The sequence below is a fragment of the Bombina bombina genome, chromosome 2 (genome assembly GCF_027579735.1).
Source record: "Bombina bombina isolate aBomBom1 chromosome 2, aBomBom1.pri, whole genome shotgun sequence".
Lineage (NCBI taxonomy): Eukaryota > Metazoa > Chordata > Amphibia > Anura > Bombinatoridae > Bombina > Bombina bombina.
Genome location: NC_069500.1, coordinates 428,050,571 through 428,071,824, shown reverse-complemented (window position 1 = coordinate 428,071,824; position 21,254 = coordinate 428,050,571). Strand labels below are relative to the sequence as shown.

Here is a 21,254-nt window from a genome sequence, read left to right as displayed (position 1 = left end):
TTGTGGCGAGCCTGATTCGCCCTATTTATCAAAGCCTACAGACCGGCAAAAGTTGAAATCAGCGACGTAACATACGATCCGCTGGTCTCAGTCCGACACAGATCAATGCTTACGTCATTACATATGTTCCGAATACAAATTCGGCACTATCTGACAACGTTTGCTAGTTATCAAACCTTCAAAAGGTACGCTTGCCACTATTCCGGCCCAGCGTACCTGGTTTTCAATCCGCCACCCTGGAGGCCGCAGATGCCATAGGAATCAATAGGAGTCTGAAAGCAGCGAAAGCTTATGTTCGATGCTGCCCAATATCCCATTGATTTCTATGGTAGAATAAAAGTAACATTTACACCTAACACCCTAACATAAGCCCAGAGTCTAAACAACCCTAATCTGCCGCCCCCGACATCGCCGCCACCTACATAATGTTATTAACCCCTATCCCGCCGCTCCCGGACCCCGCTGCAACTAAATAAATATAGTAACCCCTATACCGCCGATCCCGGACCCCGCCGCCACTAAATAAAGCTATTAACCCTTATCCCGCCGCTCCCTGAGCCCACCGCAACTAAATAAAAGTATTAACCCCTATCCCGCCGCTCCCGGACCCCTCCGCAACTAAATAAATGTATTAACTCTTAAACCCCTGGCCTCCCACATCACTACCACTTACTAAACCTATTAACCCCTAAACCGCCAGCCTCCCACATCGCCATAAACTAATTTAAGCTATTAACCCATAAACCTAACAACCCGCTAACTTTACATTAAATATTAACTCATCCCTATCTTATAATAAATTTAAACTTACCTTTAGAATTAAATTAAACTATAATAAACTATTCATTAACCTACCCTATTATACTACAATTACATTAAACTAACAATTAAAATAACTATATTACATATTTAAAAACCTAACCCTACTCAAATTATTTAAATCTACTATTAAAAATTACTAAGTTACAAAAAAATAACAACTAAGTTACACAAAATAACAACTAATTTACAAAAAAAATAAACACTAAGTTACACAAAATAAAAAATAAATGATCAAATATTTAAACTAATTACACCTAATCTAATAGCCCTATTAAAATAAAAAAGCCCCCCCAAAATAAAAAAAATAGCCTAAATTAAACTGCCAATAGCCCTTAAAAGGGCCTTTTGTTGGGCATTGCCCCAAAGAAATCAGCTCTTTTACATGTAAAAAAAAATACAAACAACCCCCCCAACAGTAAAACCCACTACCTACACAACCAACCCCCCAAATAAAAACGTATCTAAAAAACTTAATCTCCCCATTGCCCTGAAAAGGGCATTTGGATGGGCATTGCCCTTAAAAGGGCATTTAGCTCTTTTTCTGCCCAAACCCCAAATCTAAAATTAAAACCCACCTAATAAACCCTTTAAAAAACCCTAACCCCCGAAGATCCACTTACAGTTTTTGAAGACCCGACATCCATCCTTAACGAAGTGGCAGAGGTCCTCAGCGAAGCCAGCAGAAGTCTTCATCCAAGCAGGCCGAAGTCTTCATCCATGCCGGCAGAAGTCTTCATCCAGACGGCATATTCTATCTTCATCCATCTGGCGCGGAGCGGCTCCATCTTCAAGACATCCGCACGCGGAGCATCCTCTTCTTCCGACATCTTCTGTACAATGAAGTTTCCCTTTAGATTACGTCATCCAAGATGGCGCCTCTTACATTCCGATTGGCTGATAGAATTCTATAAAAGGTTTTTATTTGGGGGGTTGGTTGTGTGGGTGGTGGGTTTTACTGTTGGGGGGGTTGTTTGTATTTTTTTTTACAGGTAAAAGAGCTGATTTCTTTGGGGCAATGCCCTGCAAAAGGCCCTTTTAAGGGCTATAGGCAGTTTAGTTTAGGCTATGAGTTTTTTTTTTATTTTGGGGGGGGCTTTATTTTGATAGGTCTATTAAATTAGGTGTAATTAGTTTAAATATTTAATAATTTATTTTTTATTTTGAGTTTTAGTGTTTATTTTTTTTGTAACTTAGTTGTTATTTTTTGTAATTTAGTAATTTTTAATAGTAGATTTAAATAATTTGAGTAGGGTTATGTTTTTAAATATGTAATATAGTTATTTTAATTGTTAGTTTAATTTAATTTTAGTATAATAGGGTAGGTTAATGAATAGTTTAATATAGTTTAATGTTTTTAATGTAATTTTAGTATAATAGGGTAGGTTAATTAATAGTTTAATATAGTTTAATGTAATTTTAGTATAATAGTTAGGGTAGGTTAATTAGTAGTTCATTATAGTTTAATTTAATTCTAAAGGTAAGTTTAAATTTATTATAAGATAGGGATGAGTTAATATTTAATGTAAAGTTAGCGGGTTGTTAGGCTTAGGGCTTAATAGCTTAATTTATTTTATGGCGATGTGGGGGGCTGGCAGTTTAGGGGTTAATAGGTTTAGTAAGTGGTAGTGATGTGGGAGGCAAGGGTTTTAGGGGTTAATACATTTATTTAGTTGCGGTGGGCTCCGGGAGCATGGGGATAGGAGTTAATACATTTATTTAGTTGCGGTGGGCTCTGGGAGCGGCGGGATAGGGGTTAATAACTGTATTAGAGTTGCGGTGGGCTCCGGGAGTCACAGGGTAGGGGTTAATAACTTTATTTAGTTGCGGAGGGGTCCGGGAGCAACGGGATAGGGGTTTAACATTTTAGTATAGTGGTGGTGTTTAGTGACAGGGTATAAATAAAGTTGTGAAAAAGCCGAATGGCAGCGAGATTGATGACTGTTAGTTAACAACAGTCCGCTGCTCATCGTCCCGTACTTGGTGCGCAGCTTTTTTGATAAATAAAGAGAGCGTATTTCAGGTCCGCGCCCGCGATGTTAGGCGAGCGTATTGGTGCCGTCGAATGCAGCATAGCTGACGGCTTGATAAATAGGCCTCTAAGTGTGGATCATTTGATTCATAATCTGGTTTCTATAAATATAATTCAATGTGTTTATAACTTTAACTAATATAAAGAATTTAGGAATAAAATATTGATTTTCGTATATGCATTTTATTGGGGGTTTGTTTTAAAGAATAATTATTAAATAAATTGTATTATAACCCAGCCATATAATGACAGGGCTCTAAAACAGACCCCAGCACACCAAGAGGAGGGACCTCTTTTTTTAAAGAGGAGTCACATGCCCATGTGGCTATTAGCTGATCATCATGACAACAGTGATCACCTATGAACCAAAGCCATACGGAACAAAATCAGGCAGGTGTGGTGCCACCTCTTTTGTCACCCCACAATAGGCAGGGACGGATGAGAACCTTTATCTATAATCAGCTATTCTGCCAAAATGAGTCCTGTGTCTCTCCTTCTTCTAGGTGGGTATCATAACAATAACAGAGAATGGATTGCTGTTGTTCACCTTTTACACTGTAGAAAATTACATGAAATAAAATTATTTTTGAATTTCATATGATGATGTTTTGACATATTTGGGTATTTTCTTAGTGTTTGGTGTGCTGAAAAAAACAACGTATGATTGGTGTGAGTAGGCTGGCTCCTTAGCTTAGATGCCTTCTTTTTCAAATAAAGATAGCAAGAGAATGAAGAAAAATTGATAATAGGAGTAAATTAGAGAGTTGCTTAAAATTTCATGCTCTATCTGAATCAGTGTCCAGTGAATTGGGTTCAGTGTTATTTATTTATGTATGTATTTATTAAACACTAAACAAGGCACTAGCTTTCTATTTCAGCCAGTACCTTTGAAGTACGTAGGTGACAGAGTAATGGATGGCACCATCTAGACCTGCTGCTGGACAGAGGTACAACACTTTTAGGGTAAAATTACTAATATATTTTTTCATTGAAAATAAATTATTTAAAAATAATTTGGAAGACAGTATTAAGGGGCTGTACAGACCCAAAATTGTATTGCATGAATTAAATAAGACAGCACACATGCACACTCCTGGTGCACAAGCACGGGCACTGACTGGCAGATTAGTTCTGTACACCAAGCATACCCCCATATGCATGGTTCCAGGCTCTGTGCTAACAGTGGAATTGATTGGTTGGCATGCTTGGTGCACAAGCACGGGCACTGACTGGCAGATAACATCTGTGAACCAAGCATACCAACCACAGAGCCTGGCACCATGCACTTTACACACGTTGAAATGAATGTATGGTGCACCATTGACCTGCTTACTGATTGGCTGGACAAAGTTATATAAATCTGAGGAGGATATATGTCAGGGCTGGCTGAGTTGCAAAACTAATACAAACTGTCTACATTTTACAGCACATTTTTTACAGAAGTACTTTGTAATATCTAAGACATTCCAATAAAAAATGCCAAGCTCTGCACTTCTCAAAAGAATACTGTGACTCCCTTGCTAACTTTACTTTCCACTTGTAATCTACATTCTCTTTTTCAAACCTTTCCCAATATTTTGCTCCTATCTTTATTACCTAATAATCATCATTCTCTCTCTCATCATATCTCATGGTGCCATTGTAAAAACAAGAACAGTAGCTGGCAAACAGGTAACTCTGGCTTTAAAGACAAAGGTATGCGGCAGGTACTTACCAGTTGAAGCATTGTATATGGTGAAGATTACACCTCCCCCAAGTCCCATACTCTGAGGGTTCATCACAGACAAGCACAGCAGGGCAGCAATTGCACCATCTACTGCAGACCCTCCCTGTTTCAGGATATCCCTGTTTGGAGAGAAAAAAAGCACAATATAAACACAAATAACAATAAACAAATTTAAACATCCTTTTATATAATATAATAATGCTGCAAATTGAGAGAGTATCTAGTTACACAATATTTGTCTTATTCCTTAAAGGGATACTGAACGCAATTTTTTTCTTTCATGATTCCACTTAGCCACCAATCAGTAAGCACTACCCAGGTGCTGAACAGAGATCGGCTGGCTGCTAAGCTTACATTCCTGCTTTTTCAAATAAAGATACCAAGAGAAGGAAGACAAAAATGATATTAGGAGTCAATTAGAAAGTTGCTTAAAATTGCATGCTCTATCTGAATCATGAAAGGAAAATATTTGGGTTCAGTATCCCTTTAAGATTAGGGAGAATTTGCATAAAATGTTGTGATAAATTGCTCCAGGACAAAATGATAAAAACAGCAGCTCAGAGACATTTTTAAATAAATATATTTATAAATATGCTTTATGTTTCTGTACACTTTTATTCACATATATAGGTGATTCTATTTAAAGGCACATTGACAAGTCTTGAAAAAGGCCTGTGAGAGGCCGAAACGCATTGACCATGCATCTGGTAAGCCTTATTTCTACATCTATATCTACTTTGAGTATACTACACTATATTGATTCTCTTTCACAGATAAATCCAGCTAGGAGCAGATCTTTCACTGATAAATCCAGCTAGGAGCAAAACATCCACTAAAATCTCTGGATTTCCACCTGTGGTCACAGCACTAACCCTGCAGCACCCGCTGCACTAATCTCGCAACACCCAATTGAACCTTGAGAATAATTTTTCATTCATTAACTTTAATCACTTAGACTTATATTGCACCTACGAATGTATTTATCCTAACTTCAACACATTTTTTCATCTTTTTTATCAATGGCATCTTTTGGCAATTTCTGCTAAAAAGATTTTTTTTTTACATTTTTGTATTTTTATCCTTTGTTGAAGGATTATCCTTTTTTTCTCTCACTATTTTGCAATATTTTTTGAGCTTTCAGTCACATCCCCTTTTTTCTCCTACACCATCACTAATGAGGGATCATCTATCACAAAACTATATTGGACTCTACCCAAGTATACGCTTGGAAATTCTACATCATATTTTCACTGAACCTGGGATTACAAATTAAACTCAATTGATAGGAACAATTTGTGACTTCTCGCTACACCATGGCCAAGACCCCGCTGGGCGCTTAGTGCCCCATTTGTGTACCAAGGTGGTGTAGTACTGCTTTAGTGGCACTTTCTTTAGTGGTACTTTTTCCATATATATATGTATAGCTTTTATTTGCATATTATTATCAAGATTGTCTACTGTCACATCTTATCAGTCTTTTTGTATGTTGATAAACATGGATCCATGTTAATGTACTATTTGAATATTCCACATAGGTACCTTTGCATATTGCATATTATTGTTTTAAACTTTTGTTTTAATTATTGTTTTAAAATTTATTACACGTGTACTACCGATTCACATCCTAGCCCACTTCTAGCTGAGGCGCTCAGGCTACATCCATATATTTTTAAATGTAAAAGAGCTGATTTCTTTAGGGCAATGCCCTACAAAAAGCCATTTTAAGGGCTATTGGTAGTCTAGTATTAGATTAGGGGGTGTTTTTATTTTAGGGGGATTTTTTTATTTTTATAGGGGTATTAGTTTAGGTTTAATTTTATTATTTTGGATAGCTTTGTTTATTTTTTTCTGTATTTTCACTTTTTTATTTTTTGTAGCTGGGGGGGGGGGGATTATTTCTAACACACAGACTGCCCTCTGGGCAGGTATATAAACAAGTTGTACAATACAAACATTAACAAACTGTTTTACAAGAGTGTTTCCTACGTATTGTGTTTGTACAGCTTGTAACCTACCGTAGGATTCTAGAACGTCTGACTTGTCATATCTCTGCAGTGACTTGGGAGCAACACATAATAAAACATTACAACAGATACTTCTGTAATGTAAACAGGGGAATTGCAGCATTAGTTTAGAATAGTACAACCAGCATAAGTGACAGCTTAAAGGGACAGTCAACACCAAAATTGTTATTGTTTAAAAAGATAGACATAGAGGCCCATTTATCAAGCTCCGAATGGAGCTTCAGGGCCCGTGTTTCTGGCGAGCCTGCAGGCTCGCCAGAAACAGCAGTTATGAAGCAGCGGTCTAAAGACTGCTGCTCCATAACCCTGTCCGTCTGCTCTGAGCAGACGGACAGGGATCACTAGAATTCAACCCGATCGAGTACGATCGGGTTGATTGACACCCCCCCCCTGCTAGATTGGCCGCAAATCTGCAGGGGGCGGCGTTGCACTAGCAGTTCACAAGAGCTGCTGGTGCAATGCTGAATACAGAGATCGTATTGCTCTCCGCATTCAGCGAGGTCTGTCGGACCTGATCCGCACTGTCGGATCAGGTCCGACAGACCTTTGATAAATAGGCCTCCATGCCTTTATTACCCATTCCCCAGCTTTCTGCCTGTTTCTAAGCCACTACAGACAGCCTCTTATAACACGCTTTTTATTAGCTTTTCACAACAGGAGACTGCTAGTTCATGTGGGCCATATAGATAACATTGTGCTCATGCCCATGGAGTTGTGGCTGATGACACTGCCCTAATTGGCTAAAGTCAATACATAATTAATAAATAGCCATGTGATAAGGGGGCTTTTAAAAGAGGCTTCAATACAAGGTAATCACAGAGGTAAAAAGTATACAGTATGAGAATGGGTAATAACGGTATTATCTATCTTTTTAAACAATAACAATTTTGGAGTTGACTGTCCCCTTAAAGGGACATACAAGGTAAAAATATACTTTCTTGATTAAGGTAGCAAGAAATTAAAAAACAAAAACATTCTAATTTACTTCCCTTATCAAATTGAATTTGTTCTCTTGAAGAGCAAAAAGTGTACAGCTTATATACATACACAATTCTATGATTGGCTGATGGCTATCTGTCACATGATACTGGTGACAGTGAAATCATAGGAAACTTTGAAATTCAACTTGCTAATGCATTGCCTATTGCCTATATATGATGTATTTTTCATTATGCCCTTCTAAAGTATTTAAAGGGACATTATAATCTATTTTTTTTTCTCAGCTTTACCTTTATCTTGACATCTAAAATAGCTGTTTTTGCCTGTTAAAGTATTCATATTTTCAGTATAGGTGGTGTTTTTAAGCACTATTAAAAAGAGTAAAATTGCATAATCCACAAATACACAATTATAAGACAAAGCAATAGCATCTATCTGAACTGGAGCACAGGGGAAACAATCAGCTGATTAGTAAACAGTTATTTTTACCTGCTCAAAAAGTGCATAGTAAAAACACAATGCAATAGCACTTACTGTGAATTTTAAACAAGCAATATATTTTTTATGACAGTTTTCACAATTTCCTTTATTTTTTTTATTTTGTTTTTTATTGAGATAGTCATGTATTATAACATGTACAAACAGTGAAAAAAAAAGAAATACAACAAGGCAACAAAAACATGTTGCTAACTATTACATTTGCAGTATCATCTTCTTGGTAGTGATTCTAGTCACACTTACACAATTCCAAATGAAATAATATTTCTGCTATTAAATAACATATAAACCTTGTTTTTACAACTTATATTCATATATCTTAAATAAGTATTTAACACAATATATTCCATATATATTAATGTAGTCTACACTCTCATTTTCATTTTCCCCCACTCCTTTATCTATCTTTTAACCTTCTTCCTTCCTTCCTTCCTTCCCCTCTCTCTCCTTTTGGCTCATTATATTGTCAAATCGTACATGCACCTTACTAATTCTAAGGCGATAGAACAAGTGAAAATAAAATCATACAAACAAACAAACGGAAAAAAAAAAAAAAAAAAAAAAAAAAAAGGAAAATGGGGGAAAGTTTCCTTCCCTTCTCCTCCTCCTTTTTATATATAATACTGATTTTAACCTTAAACCTCTCACGCCCCGTCCCGCCCCTGCCCTACACTCTCCAGCTCCCCCTAAGTTGTTCCTCTTGAATGTATATTGAATTTTCAAATGGTTTAATGATTATTTGTTGCATTGCCCGATCTAATGATCTTATATAGGGTTCCCATTTAAGCATAAATTTTGCAATTTGTTTTTCGGATTGATTGTCTGTGTCAAATTGTTCATATGTCAATTGCAACTGTATTCGCCTCAAGAAAACCTTTATGCTTAAACTCTTTTTGGAATTCCATTCACTTAATATCATGTTTCTTACAATTAATATTATAGTATTTAGAAAACGAGTGTTTGACCCGTGAGTTGAGCCTTCAACTAAGAAAAAAACTTCTTTTGGGGTAATGTCTAATCTAATCTTGCATTTCTTTTCCAACCAATAAGTGATTTTTAACCAAAAAGTTTTAATTTTAGGGCATGAGTACATACAATGTACTATATCTGCGTTTACATATCTACAACGTTTACAACAGTTATTTTGAGAATTGCCCCATTTCGCCATAACATATGGGGTTAAGTATACATGATGCAATATTTTAACTTGTGACTCTCTCCAACTAGATAGTAGGGTAGCTTTCCTTGTTCTATTCATGCTTCCTCTTATATCCTCCTCAGTTACTATAAATTCTGGGGAAATTCTTAACCACTTATTGATTGATTCATAAACATATTTCATCCTAGTTTGGTCAATGAGTTTCTTATATAATATTGAGCAACTAGTACTTCCTTGGGCATAGAGATTCATTATAGGAGTCAGCTTATCCCAATTATCTTTCATATAGATCACCCTTCCTAATGAATTACAATAGTGTCTTAGCTGTAGGTATATATAAAAATGTGAGTTCTCCCATCCAAACACATCTTTCAAATAATTAAAGTCCCGTATACATTTCTTCTGATTATCTATTAACTGGTATAGGTAGGTAAGGCCTCTTTCCTGCCATTTTTGGCATACTTCTGCATTCAACATTACCCCAGGATTCCCTCCCAAAGGTAGAAAATTTGAAAAGTGAAAATCTATTTTCAAAATTTTACATAATTTTTGCCAAGCTATAATTAAGTTTGTAATGCTATCTAGTTTTTTAATCCTATCTGGTAGCTTATTGTGATCTACATGTATTAAAGATTTTAAGCTAAATGGTTTTACTATGTTCTCTTCTAGGTCTAAATCTATGAATTTATTGTTGTTGGAGATCCAAGCTAATACTATTTTGGCAAAGAACACCTGGTTATATAAAATTAGGTCGGGTAGCCCCATTCCGCCCCATTCATTTGCGATAGATAGTTTTGCATATGATATTCTAGCTTTTTTATCTTTCCAACAAAGTTGGGTTACAGCTCTTTTGATTCGTAATAAATCTTTGTTCTTAATTTTTAATGGTAAATTTTGGATAACATATAGAATTTTAGGTGTTGTTATCATCTTAAACATATTGATTTTCCCTGCTAGAGTTATAGGTAAATGTGACCATCTTTTAATTTCCTCTATAATTTTAGTGAATAGGGGTTCATAATTTAACTTATACCAGTCCCCTGGTGTGTTAGAAAAATTTATTCCCAAATATTTTATAAATGTATCTGCTACTTTAAACTTAGAGTCTAGAATAGAACCTTTCTGTTTTACTAACCACAGGATCTCTGATTTATGTATATTGACTTTATAGCCAGAAAATGACCCAAATGTTTCTATTATTTCCAATATTAATGGGATCTGTTCTTTTGAATTTCTTAAAAATATTAACATGTCATCCGCATATGCTGCTACTTTTATTTCAGTGTTCCCAATTCTTATGCCTTGAATCATTTCTCTAACTTGTATCATCAATGGCTCCAAGGCTAGATCAAATAAAATTGTTGAGAGAGGACACCCCTGTCTAGTGCCTCTGGACATTTCTATAAAATCTGTTTGTTGTCCATTTATGCAGAAGGCAGTTTTTGGGGCGGAGTATAAATTTTTGATACATTCCAAGATATTACCTTTCAATCCAAACATCCTCAAAGTCTGAAAGAGATGATCCCATTCTACCGAGTCAAATGCTTTTTGTGCATCTAAAGTTAATAATAACAGATCCTCTCCTTTTTTAAAGAATTTATCTTTATTAGCCCATACATATGTAATAACATTTGTAACTCTTCTAATATTATAAAAAGATGATCTACCATTAATGAATCCTGATTGATCTGGATGTATTAAGGTCGGGATCACTTTTTGTAACCTTTCAGCTATGATACTTGTTAATATCTTTAAATCCGAATTTAATAACGAGATTGGTCTATAGGATGCCATGTCTTGAGGGTCTTTCCCAGGTTTAAGTAATATTATAGTAGTAGAATCCATAAATCTATTTAGCCTAAGTTCTTGAAGTGAAGAAAATACATAGTTATAAACTCTTTCCAATATTGGTGCTATTTCTGTATTCATTAGCCTGTAGAATTCATTTGGGAGATTATCCGGACCGCTAGCTTTATTTGCTGATAGCTTTTTTATCTTCCCAATTATTTCCTCTAACTCTATTGGCCGGTTCAGCCAATCCAATTGATCTATCGGAATTTGGGGAACTTTAACTTCCTCCCAAAACTTCCTCTTTCTTTCCTGATTTATTCCGTGCGTTCTATATATATCTGAATAATATTCTTTAAAGGCTTTTAAGATGTCCTCTTGGGAGGATATATTAATATCTTCTCTTTTGATATTGGCTATAAAAACATATAAAATGCTATTGATTTTAGTTCTTATAAATTATATTAATATAACAATGTTAGTTGTACAAAGCTGGGGAATGGGAAGTAAAGGCACTATCTTTTTACACAATAAAATATTTGACGTGGACTGTCCCTTTAAACTTTACATTGTACTCAGACAGATATTTCAATGTAAACAACACATTTTGCAGCTATACTGCTTTGGGATTTAATCCCTATATTTTGGATAAGCTTTGCAATGTACAGCATAGTGTGTACTAGGGATGGGCGAATGTGTTTATATTCAAATTAGAATGTTAGAACGAATGTTATTGTAGAAATTCGATTTACATAATAGAATGTTGATAAGAACGAATATTCTTAAAAATTAGATTTTCGAATGTTATTTACAGTTTTCGAATGTCACATTCAAATTTGAATGTCACAATCGAAATTGAATGTCACTTTCGAATTTGAATATTACATATATAAAACACAATTGTAGACTAGAACCACTATTTCGAATTCGAATGTCACATTCAAATCGAATATCACATTCAAATTTGAATATTACATTTATAAAACACAGTATTAGACTAGAAATACCATTTCGAATTCAAATGTGACATTCGAATATTACATTTCGAAATTGACTGAATAGATAGCTAAACATTCTATTATTCGAACGAATATTTTTGAATTTTATTGCAAAATTCGAAAACGAAAATTTGAAAATAGAATGTTAGAATGTTATATAAACATTCGAAATTCAATTTGAATGAACGAATGTATCAAAATTCGGTTTAAATTTTCGAATTTTTAGAAACAGTCGCCCATCCCTAGTGTGTACAATAACACAGGCTTCCATGATTCTATTGTGCACAGAGCATTATGAAAATGTGTACAGTTCTCACTGCCATTTTTTTCTTTAGGTAGTGGAATCAAAATAGATGTTTCTATAGTATTAATAAGAAACTAATTGCCTGCTTAAAAAAAAGACAGAAGAATGTGACAATATTTTATAAAGAAATTACAGAAAAATATGTATTTGAAATTGTACAATTCATACTTTTTACAGGGAGCACAACTATTTTGTTTTGAGAAACCAGTTTTTAACTAATTTCTGTTCAATATATAATTTCAATATAATATAATTTACACCTATTTCACCTCCAATAATTTGAATAGAATTGCATTGTATTGTGAAAGGATAAATATACTTTGTGAGCATTGCAATACTAAATGTACTGTTTATGGTAGGTTTGTTAGTGGCGCCGAAGGCTGACTGTGATAAATAAAAATATTCTGAGGTGCAAATGTGTGGGAAAAAAGAACTTATTGGTGACCTTCTAGTATTCTATTATTATAGAAGTGTACTTATGTCTAACTTAATGATGTTGGAATAAATGGTGAAATACATACAGTTGACCCGAATAATCAAATGGGACTATGAATACAATGAAACAAAGGAATTTATAAAAAAAAATGTATACTATCCAATAACTGAGCGAATATTTTAAAATATCAGCATTTGACTATACGCATCCATAGAAAATACAATAAAATGTGACATCGGTGTCTATATAAAAATGGTATATACTAACGACAACATTAGAACACATGTACAAATATTATACTTGATAATATAACTGTATATACTGCCTGACAATCTCAATTATAAAATCATGTGCGAAGGATTGATACAGAGAAACATTTGTAGCGACTCTTTGGTCAAGTGTTAGACAGTGTTTCAAGTGTCCTTTAAATCTGTGAAACACTGTCTAACACTTGACCAAAGAGTCGCTACAAATGTTTCTCTGTATCAATCCTTCGCACATGATTTTATAATTGAGATTGTCAGGCAGTATATACAGTTATATTATCAAGTATAATATTTGTACATGTGTTCTAATGTTGTCGTTAGTATATACCATTTTTATATAGACACCGGTGTCACATTTTATTGTATTTTATATGGATGCGTATAGTCAAATGCTGATATTTTAAAATATTCGCTCAGTTATTGGATAGTATACATTTTTTTTTATAAATTCCTTTGTTTCATTGTATTCATAGTCCCATTTGATTATTCAGGTCAACTGTATGAATTTCACCATTTATTCCAACATCATTAAGTTAGACATAAGTACACTTCTATAATAATAGAATACTAGAAGGTCACCAATAAGTTCTTTTTTCCACACATTTGCACCTCAGAATATTTTTATTTATCACAGTCAGCCTTCGGCGTCACTAACAAACCTACCATATACACTTCACTTCCAGTCCGCACTTGTGAGAAGTGCGAACAGTTAGTTGGCAAGAACTGTCACTTCTAAGTACAGTGTACACCCACCTTGTCACTTTTAAATGTACTGTTTGTCACATAACATAAAGCTAACAATGACTGAAGCTGAGGTCCACACACTTACCAATCTGTCTGTATTGATCCTAACACTGACTGAACTGAAACTGAAAGTAATATTAGCTGGTGCTGTAAGTGGGAGGATTCATGCTTGAGATGGAATAGCATGATTATAATTTATTATAAATCGTGCGCACAATATAGCTAAATCGTGCTCACGGTTTAGCAAAACGTGCTCACGGTTTATAAAACAAATCCTGTGTGACACCTGGGACGTAATGAGCCAATAGTAAATTCTATCACATGTCAGTTTTGTTATTGCATACAGGCTATTGTCATAGGAAACTTCAATCACCTGAGAATTATATTAAACACGTTATAAAAGTCCACTCATGATATTAATGACCAAGAAAATGGACAACAGATGAAACAAAGTAGGGCAAAGTGCAGGTCCAATTAACCAGTTGTGCAAGGCAAGCTATAAGAATGCAGCTGGTGCAATATTAAATTCTGGCAGTGGAAGATGCCTTGCTTCCTGCCTGGGAACCTTGTCCGCCATATACTAAATGAGGCAAATTAACACTATGTTATCCACCTGCATATCTAGAAAATATTTTTTATTATCTGTTATTAAATATTCCAATGCATCTAATTTGGAATTTCTATCAAATTAACATTCTAGTGTAAATGTTACATTACTGGCTCTAGGTTATTATTTGTTTAACCCACACAAAAAGGGTTTTACGCATAACTAAAGCCCAACTTAGAAGTCAAAGATCCTGCAGCTTTGAATCAGAAAATGGTGATTGACTGCTCCTGATTGGCTGATCATCAAGTTGTGGCTCGGGAGCTGCAAGATTTCTGGGTCTTGAGTGGGACTTTACCTATTCCAGGGATTAAACACAATTGTAAACTTTACATTTAAGTCCAAAGAGATAATTACCCCATTAGTCTACTTTATCAGCAGATGAAATGTGTTTGCATACTATGCAATAAAGGGACAGTAAAGTCAAAATTAAACTTTCATGATTCAAATAGGGCATGCAATTTTAAAGAACTCTCCAATTTACTTTTATCATCAAATTTACTTTTTTTTTCTTGTTATTCTTTGTTGAAAGCTAATCCTAAGCAGGTTCATAAACTGATTTCTAAGCAGACGAAGGCCACCTTTTATCTAGACCTAGGTAAGCTAATGATATCTAAGCCCTTGAAGGCTATCTCATATCTCAGTGCATTTTATTAGCTTTTCACAGCTAGACAGTGCTAGTTCAGATGGGCCATATAGATAGCATTGTGCTCACACCTGTGGAGTTATGCATGAGTCAGCACTAATTGGCTGAAATGCAAGTTTGTAAAAAGCACTGAGATAAAGGCTGTGACACACTGAGAGCGGCGCGCAGCGTGATGATGCGGCTGTGCGCTCTCAGTGTGTCCTGCCTTTCCATCTCTGCGCGCTCAGCCACTTCAGGACGCGTAGCTGAGCGCTCAGAATATTTGAACTTCAGAAGCGATGTGACACGGTGCAAAGCTTGCAGTGTGTCACGGCCTTAATCCTTAGGTCAGTAGGCAGAGGCTTAGATACAAGGTAATCACAGAGGTAAAAAGTGTATTAATATAACTGTGTTGGTTATGCAAAACTGGGGAATGGGTAATAAAGGGATTATCTATCTTTTACAACAATAAAACAATTCAAGTAGACTGTCACTTTAAAGGGACAAGAAATCCAAAATATTTCTTTCATGATTCAGACACAGCATGCAATTTTAAACAACTTTGTAATTTACTTCTATTATCAAATTTTCTTGGCATCTTTTGTTGAAAAGCAGGGACATAAACTCAGGAGTGTGCACGTGTCTGGGGCACTATATGGCAGCAGTTTTACAATAATAAGAAAAACAAACATATTCTTACTTTGTTGGTTGGTCAGTTGACAGCAATTTAACATAGTGGGATTACAGCCAAATTCTGTAATACCAGTAATACCATCAGGAATTTTAAGGTTTATAATTTGGCCTTAGATCAAACCAATTATATACAAACATATGTATGAATTTGATAGAGAGAGAGAATTTTACACACGCGCATGCACGCACATATACATACAGTATACACACACATAAACATACAGTATACACACACATACACATACAGTATACACACACATAAACATACAGTATACACACACATAAACATACAGTATACACACACATACAGTATACACACACATAAACATACAGTATACACACAAATATACATACAGTATACACATACACACATATACACACACATATACATACAGTATACACATACATACAGTATACACATACACACACACATAAACATACAGTATATACACAAACATACAGTATACACACACACATAAACATACAGTATACACACACATACACATACAGTATACACACACATACACATACAGTATACACACACATACAGTATACACACACATAAACATACAGTATACACACAAATATACATACAGTATACACATACACACATATACACACAGTATACACACACACATATACATACAGTATACACATACACACATATACACACACATAAACATACAGTATACACACACATAAACATACAGTATACACACAAATATACATACAGTATACACACAAATATACATACAGTATACACATACACACATATACACACACATATACATACAGTATACACACACACATAAACATACAGTATACACACACATATACATACAGTATACACATACACACATATACACACACATACATACAGTATACACACACATAAACATACAGTATACACACACATATACATACAGTATACACATACACACACACATATACATACAGTATACACACACATACACATACAGTATACACACACATATACATACAGTATACACACACACATATACACACACATATACATACAGTATACACACACATAAACATACATACACACACACCTGCACACATAAACTTACACACACATACAAATGCACAAACAAACATATACACACACACATAATAATAATTCTAATTGAATATGACCATACTTATACATTATAAACTATGCATACATTTAAAATGTCTGAATCAGCAATTAAGTGCAAGGTGCAAATCATATTAAATTTGCTTTATGTATGATTTGCAAAACTGCTTGAAAACTCGTATTAGTATATTTATTTTATCTATCTTAACAGTGCTAAATAAATATGGGTTTGTACACTGCTCTAAGCAATCACTTTGTAGTATGTAGCTATCTTAGGCAATACTAAATTACAGATTTTTCTTGTCAGCCTCTCTAGGGAGAGTTGGACAAGCACACTTTTTACACAAAAGTGCATTTTACAGCAAAACTAACAATAAATGTTACAATTTTTTTACTACATGTAATTAAACATCTTACAGTATTTTACAATCTCCAAGTGATTTATGCCCTTTAAAAATGTATTAGACAGCTCTATGTTATTTGATTTCTTTAATCTGGCACAGAATATGGTAAATATCCCGCCAGCCAAAAAAGGAGGTAGGGATCACACCAAACTTTCATGTAAGAACCTTATACATAGTTATATGCACACAACGGTGTTATATGCACACAACAATGTTATACATACAACAATGTTTAACCCCTTTTCAAGGATTACATACAAAGTTATTTGCTCACTTTTTGCACCTTTATGTCCCTTTGAGGATAGCTTACATTTAGAGTCCCTTCCTCTCATTGTTACTGAACCTTATAACTACAATTTATAAAATATGAATGAAATTAAATGTCCTGTCATTAGAGAACACGAATTGTAGCTTTATAGTTTTACAATGGCAGGAAATAACAGGGTCAACGGTGAATGGAATAATTGCCTGCCAAGTTACAATAGATGGGTTTTACTGTGCATAGTTTAGAATTAGGGAGGTGTGACGTGGGGTACAACTGGAAGAACTGCAGTGCCTTTCTATATGACCCCACTGCTCACAATGAACTTCACAAACAATCATAATTTTCTTTTATCACTAGAGGACAATAAGCACCATCAAACAGTGCATGGTAGCAGGAGATATGTAACCCTGTGAACTCTTAGGGCCAGATATAGCAAAGTATGGTGGACAGGGGCATACGGTTTTTCTCCTTTCCACCTGGGTTTCCCGCATTTATCATTGTACACTAGTACAGCTAGTGTGCAACGCCGACCCCTTCTTAGCCAATCCAGCGTAAGCAGGGTCTGTCAATCTCCCCGGTCTGAAAAGCCCAGTCTGATGATTGCTGCTTCTTGAATATCGGCTGCAGGTTTGCTCATGCGAACCTACAGCCGACGGTGCTCCAACCCTTTAATAAATCTGGGCCTTTTTGTCTCAATAGTTTAGAATCACAATTAATAAACAGGAAACATTTCACACCATCTTGAAGGGTCAGTAAAGACTTGGAGATAACATGCTTAAAGGAATAGTCTAGTCAAAATTAAACTTTCATGATTCGGATAGAGCATGCAATTTTAAGCAACTTTTAATCCTATGATCAAGTTTTCATTATTTATTTTGCCCCTTTTTCCTGTAATTTAAAATGTAAGAATTGTGGAATCTCCAGTCCTGAAATATTAAAGTGCACAATGCACATGGCAGGTGTCACAAGCCTAATCTTGCCACATATCTGACCTTAATTTACAATTTGTTGTCATTTCTGCTGAATAGAGCTTTTCTTAACAGCATGGCAGTGGGAAACCCTGTCTTCTGCAGATAAGGTAAGTAATAATTGGGGTTCAACCATTGAAAAACAATATCAATCACCTCCTGCTTTTGTGTCAATAATTGTGCATGTCCCACACTCCATAGAGAGGCCTAAAAACTAATTCTGTAACCTAGTTTTTCAAAATGCTGCAAATTGCCTAACCCAGCTATATTATTTGCAGCATTTTGAAAATTGAGGTTACGGAATTTGCTTTTTGTCCACTCTAGGGAGTGTAGACCAAGCATATATTTTACACAAAAGCAAGAAGTGTGTAATGTCCCTTTAATCTGTTCAATAGAGTTCAGAATCAGCGGATATGTTATTCTATTAGAAGGCTAAAGAACAATTACAAGGTGTTTATTGTGCCTTTAATGATGATGCAGCACAGGTAACATAGGAGATGGAGATACTGTTGTGCCACAAGTCATTCTTAGTCAGTTTAGCCCACTTGAACTGTTCTATGAACATATATTTTTAAATTTCTGGACTGTGATAAAATTCAAGGAAGAACAAGCAAGTTGACAAGTTTCATTACAATATGCAGAGCTTTCCAAATCCATAGGTCTAGTCTCCACATGTAAAAAGCCTTTCAAGCTTATCAAGTCTCTTCCTCTACTATACAGAGCTTTGTAACCTGTGTAATTGCAAATATTTGCCAACTTTACAGGTCTCGTCCATACATGCACATTTGACACATCACGTGACTTTCAGTCCCTTTCATACAGCTTTGAAATCCTTATAGTTTTTTCTTTATAATTCTTACAGATTTGGAACCCTCACATATCTGCTTTCACTTTTCAAGAGCTAATAGCACAACAATTATGGCTCTCATTCATTCTAAGTAGACGTTTAAAATACCCCTTAAAGAGACAGTCAACACCAGAATTTTTGTTGTTTTAAAAGATAGATAATCCCTTAATTACCCATTCCCTAGTTTTGCATAACCCACACAGTTATAATAATACAAGTTTTACCTCTGTAATAACCTTGTATCTAAGCCTTTGCAGACTGCCCCCTTATTTCAGTTCTTTTAACAGACTTGCATTTTAGCCAATCAGTGCTCACTCCTTAGTAAATTCACGTGCATGAGCTCAATGTTATCTATATGAAACATAAACTAACGCCCTCTAGTGGTGAAAAACTGTCAAAATGCATTTAGATTAGAGGCGGCCTTCAAGCTCTAAGAAATTAGCATATTAACCTCCTAGGTTTAGCTTTCAACTAAGGATACCAAGAGAACAAAGCAAAATTGGTAATAAAAGTAAATTTAAAAGTTGTTTAAAATAACATGCCCTTTTTGAACCATGATTTTTTTTTTTACTTGACTGTCCCTTTAAATCACAATATTCTGAGTTTTATCCTCCTCATAGGTCAATTCTGCATATTTTGCAAACTTTACAAATGCTATTTTACATTGCTGGCTCTAGGGTGCTTTTTTACATACCAAACAGTCCACCCAGAAAACTAAAAGCAAAAAAATATGATAATGAATGAATAATGAATATAGCACTAGGTAAAAGACTTGTAATCCCACAAGACCACATCCTGTTTAGTTGTGCTGGCAACGTCTTGTAACTCTATATTTTACATTTCAGAACCAGTTCCCTGGTTTTCTTCACTTTCATGCAGTTTTTATCAGTCTCAAGCTTTTTCTCCACATTCAGTTAGTAAATTAGCATTCCATATACAAAGCTTGAAGCTCTCTGTTTCAGTACACAGGTTTCCCAATAGCATTATGCATAAAGTGTTTACCTAACCTCATATTAACCCACATTCACTTACCTGCCAATGTTTGAACAGACCCCAGAGTCAGCAGCCACCGCTCCATGCTGGAACCCTCCCTGGCACCTGGCATCACGTCTGAGCAACACCACAAGAAGGACTACTAAGATGCCAAGGATGAAGAGAAATGCAAAGACCCACCAGACACGTGATGCTGCCATCCTTACAGGGACACTCTAGTGATATCCTTCACTATGTAACACGCACAGACTTGTTTCCTTTAGTGCTAATGATTTCTGTAGCCGTTTCCTATCTTCCAAGCGTTCATTCGCCCTTTGCCATTTTTTTCATGACCTTTTCTCTTTAGCCTCATAAATAACACATTCCTCCTTGTTCAGTTTATTCCTGCATCTGCATTATCTCATTCCTTTGCCTTGCAGCCTTACGCCTTAATACTGACAGCAGTTTCATTTTAATGCTTAAAAGTACAACTCTCTCTTAACTCTTACTCCCACCTCCTCCACACCCCTTTTGGTTCTGGGGCCATATCAGGCTTGGGGGGTAGAATGAATGAAATCCTATCAATAATCACAGTGTAAATTGCACTTTTCTTATTGTGTCAAAACACTGATCTTATATATCTATTATATGAGATTGGTTGTCATCCTGGTAAAATAAATACTGAATATCTAATTATAAAAAAAATATATTTCAGTAAAGATGAATTGTCTGCTCCTGAAAGTTGGAAATAAACTTTACTCAGCTTGAACATGCAATTTTAGAATTAACTTATACAACTCTTCTTTCTTCTCTTGGTATATTTTCAATGTTGAAAGGCATATCTAGGTAGGTTCAGGAGCAGTAATGCACTATTAGAAACTACTTTCCCCTCTCCTCCTTTAAACGCTCCCTAAAGACCTTCTTGATCAGGGAAGCCTATCACCAAATCAGTAAGTAATTAATTCCAGTTGCCTATAGCTGCCCTCATCTAACTCTACACTAACATCATTCCCACCTTTGCAGTCCCCATCTCCTGTTTCTCAC

The 21,254-nt window shown here is 35.2% G+C and overlaps 1 protein-coding gene across 1 annotated transcript in view; it reads right to left on the bottom strand.

The window, feature by feature from the left end:
* Nucleotides 1-20,723, bottom strand: part of GGT5 (gamma-glutamyltransferase 5) — a 134,627-nt gene extending 113,904 nt beyond the window's left edge. The window contains 2 exon segments of the mRNA XM_053699795.1: nucleotides 4,566-4,696; nucleotides 20,271-20,723. Coding sequence (XP_053555770.1) covers nucleotides 4,566-4,696; nucleotides 20,271-20,431 — 292 coding nt within the window. The 5' untranslated portion in view covers nucleotides 20,432-20,723.
* Between the last annotated feature and the right edge of the window lie 531 nt (nucleotides 20,724-21,254).